Source organism: Lactuca sativa, chromosome 6, assembly GCF_002870075.4.
Source record: "Lactuca sativa cultivar Salinas chromosome 6, Lsat_Salinas_v11, whole genome shotgun sequence".
In the NCBI taxonomy this organism is placed as follows: domain Eukaryota; kingdom Viridiplantae; phylum Streptophyta; class Magnoliopsida; order Asterales; family Asteraceae; genus Lactuca; species Lactuca sativa.
Window position 1 is genome coordinate 33,688,586 of NC_056628.2, and position 3,383 is coordinate 33,691,968.

The 3,383-nt window shown below is 39.4% G+C and overlaps 1 protein-coding gene across 1 annotated transcript; it reads right to left on the reverse strand.

Moving 5' to 3' along the window:
- Positions 1–1,457: 1,457 nt before the first annotated feature.
- LOC122194814 (actin cytoskeleton-regulatory complex protein PAN1-like) lies at positions 1,458–2,437 on the reverse strand. The gene is made up of 2 exons (XM_042896063.1): positions 2,201–2,437; positions 1,458–1,736 (listed from the first exon to the last, which is right to left on the reverse strand). The coding sequence occupies exons 1-2, from the start codon at positions 2,435–2,437 to the stop codon at positions 1,458–1,460; spliced, it is 516 nt and encodes a 171-aa protein (XP_042751997.1).
- Positions 2,438–3,383: the final 946 nt, after the last annotated feature.

The window sequence follows — 3,383 nt, forward strand, 5'->3', positions numbered from 1 at the left end:
ATTAAGGAACAATTAACTGACAGCTACTTTTATTATAATTACATAATACAAAGTAAATACACTACTACTAGTGATCACACGTTGACGCTAATGAGGTTCATAAGTTGATGCTGGCGTTGGTGCTGGTGTTGGCGCTGGCGCTGGAGCTGATGGTTAGCGTGTATTTGACTCATCAGATTATAAGGTTCGACCTTATAATCTCCCCTATCTGATGATGTCAAAACTAACTCTAATTGCATTCGTCATCTTCATCAAATATTTCTTGCTTCATCCACTGGAAATTATCTCTCTTAAGCTCTTCAATGAGTTTGCTTAGTTCCAACGAGATCAACCAGTGATAACCGTGTTCCACTTCTTTATGCACAATGCACTCTGGTCGAAGATAAAACAGATGCTCAGTGGGAGCAACTTTAGTGTGTTGAAAGCACATTTGATTTTTGTCTATTAAGATAGAAAATACCATGCTCAGGCTCTCGAATGAACAAGTGTTGAATTAGCTCAACACCCATTGGCATCCTGTTGTTGATGTAGACAGTTCCAAAAGGAATATGGAACTTGGAATATTTTGATTGCCTTTGCTTTGGGGCTGACACTGTGTTAGAAGGTCGAGAAGGTTGAGCTGAAGGCACTAAATTCAACCTCTTTACTTTATTGATCATTTGTTGCAATGCCAATTTCAGCTCATGAGCATGAATACCTTTATGCTTAGAAATTAACTCATGAATCTGAGTCTAGTCGATGTAACCATATTTGACCAATTAACGAGCAAGCACAATTTTAGTGTATTCATACTCAACTTTCTTTCTGATCAGGTGGATCTTCTGCGTTTGATCCTTGGGTTTAGTACACCTAACCTTGATAATAGGATCAGGTTTAATTCTTCAAGCTAGAACGTTCTCAAATTTCTTCTAGTCAGTACGATCATTCAACTCCGAGATCATTTTAATTTTGGTGACCACATTGTTAAATCGCTGGAGATTTGACAGTTATACATTGATGCCTCTATCAGAAGAAGTATACTTCAGTGAAAGCTTAGAGGAACGATGTTCATCATTCTTCTATTTCATGGAGGCATTATGCTCAGTGAGAATTTGCCAGACTTACTCAACTGGCAATCTCTGGTCCCTGTCTAAGGTGTCTAGATTGACTGTGAGCTTCCTTTTCTTGCTGGAAGGAGTAGAGGAGCCTTCACCAACGTCATAAACTCCTCCTTAGGAGGTCGTCTTACTTTTTTTGTGATGAGGTGATCACCATCAAACTTAACATCGCTATTAGCGCCTTCAAGAATCTCCCTCTTAGGATTAGCTTTTGGATAAATAATGTTCAGATGCACAACTCGTGACATGAAATCCATATCCAGAAAGCCTTCATCGTCATCAGTATCAGTATCAGGCTAATCACAACATCATCAAAATGGTTAGCATTTTGGTCAGCATGTACTATAATTGCTTATCATTCTACCCCTTTTTGGCATCATCAGGAAGTGGAGAAGACCTTAGAAGAGAACTTGGAGGGGTTCTGAGAGGTGGAGAGGGAGTTAAAGGAGGAGAATTTGATGGAGGAGGTGGTTGAAATGGAGCTGGAGGACTATTACCAGTAGGAGGGGGTGGAGAAGGTAGAGGAGGCTGATCATCGTGATGAGAACCATAAGGAGAATCAGCCATATCTTCATTGTCTGTTACCATGGAGACGGTGCACTTTATGTGAGCCACATTAGCCTCAAGATTAATCAGACGCTGTCCCAATGACTCAGTCAAGTTTACCAATAGTGAAAGCTTGGAGAGAATGTCTGACTAAAAATCAAATGAACTAGACTCCCCTTGAAAGGTAGCAACAATTTGAAGGGAGGAGACTATGTAGAAGTAGCACCATTAGCATCCACATGAAGTGGATATGACCATGGAGGAATGATACCGATAAGAAGAAGAATAAATGTATCAGCTAGTGGTGGTGCTGTCTCACGTTGTGGGATGGGTTTGGATGGAGATGTAACTAAAAAGGATGGATCAGTTTGTAGAGGACTTGTTCATACTGTGTGATGGGTTCAGGAGAAGGAGAGGGAGATGGATAGTGAAAACTAATATGTTTATTTAGTCTTGGAGGAGAAACATTGGCTAAAATTAGGGAGTCAGATAAGCGACCTTCAGCTACATCTTCATTCTCTCCAAGTGCAAACTAAATAAGGTGTGGGAGTGATAACCTCTATTTCTTGATCACCCATAGGAACTACTTTAGTATCTACACTACTGTAAAGGGAAGAGCCACTTGCGTCACCGGAGGATTTGGTTTCATCTTCATCTTCACTCTCGTTAGAAGAATTGTTTGCTTCTTCTTCATCATCTTCACCCTGGCTTGAAGAATTGTTGGAATCTTCATCCTCATCTTCTTCAACTTCTACATCCTCATAATGATACACGTGTTCTACCCACCGAAGCATTCGCTAAAATAGGTGAATATCTCCTTCTTCAGGATTTGCATTGATTATTTTTAAGGAGAGAGTTGGAGCTAGAATTGATGCCCCATGATTGATGTTATAGCCCATTCCATCATGTTCCAAAAAAGAGCAATCCAATATTGATATGCCACATATGTTGGATGCTTGTTGGGACTGATACACTCCATCATTTGATCAAAGAAAAATTGATTAAAATCTAGGTTCTCGTCACGATCGAGAGCATATATAATTCATAACTCAAATAAAATTTAACTAGTCCAAGCTGCTAGTTTTGTGCCATAGACATTTCCCTATGACCCCCCATCACATATTTCCAGCTAACATTAAGACATTGGCGAAGAACATATTTTGCAGGGTCTCGTTTCCCCCGAAGAGAGATATTATACCCAATTTGAGGAAAAATTGATTTGTATATGTCTTCAAAAAGAGTCTCATCGTATGCATCTGAATGGGGAAGAAGAAGAACTTATTGTATGAGGGTTGGAGACATGTCGACCCTTGAATGACCATATCCAATAGTTCCAAATATTGTTTGAGCATTTGCATCAAAACTACATGAGTAACAGAGGTCATGTACTTGCTTTGAAAAGAACGAATTTGGAATGTCACTTAAGGCATAGCAAAGATGGAAACACTTCAAATATTCAACAAAGTGTTCGATGCTTGAGTTTTGATGTTGTGGTGGAATGGTGTTTGAGTAAGCGACATTGTTGGCTTAGATGGCAATGGGGGTATCAGGGTATGTGGAGCCTTGACAATATTTGTAGCATGAAAAAGAGTATATAGAACTCAATCCATTTATGATGTCTTTAAAGAAATTGAACTGAGGCAATAGAACTTTTGACAAAGAGGGAGATAATCAAAGTGGGATTTTAAGAGAGTATGCTTGAAAAGGGAAATGGAGTGACCTTGGAGAGAGAAAACCACT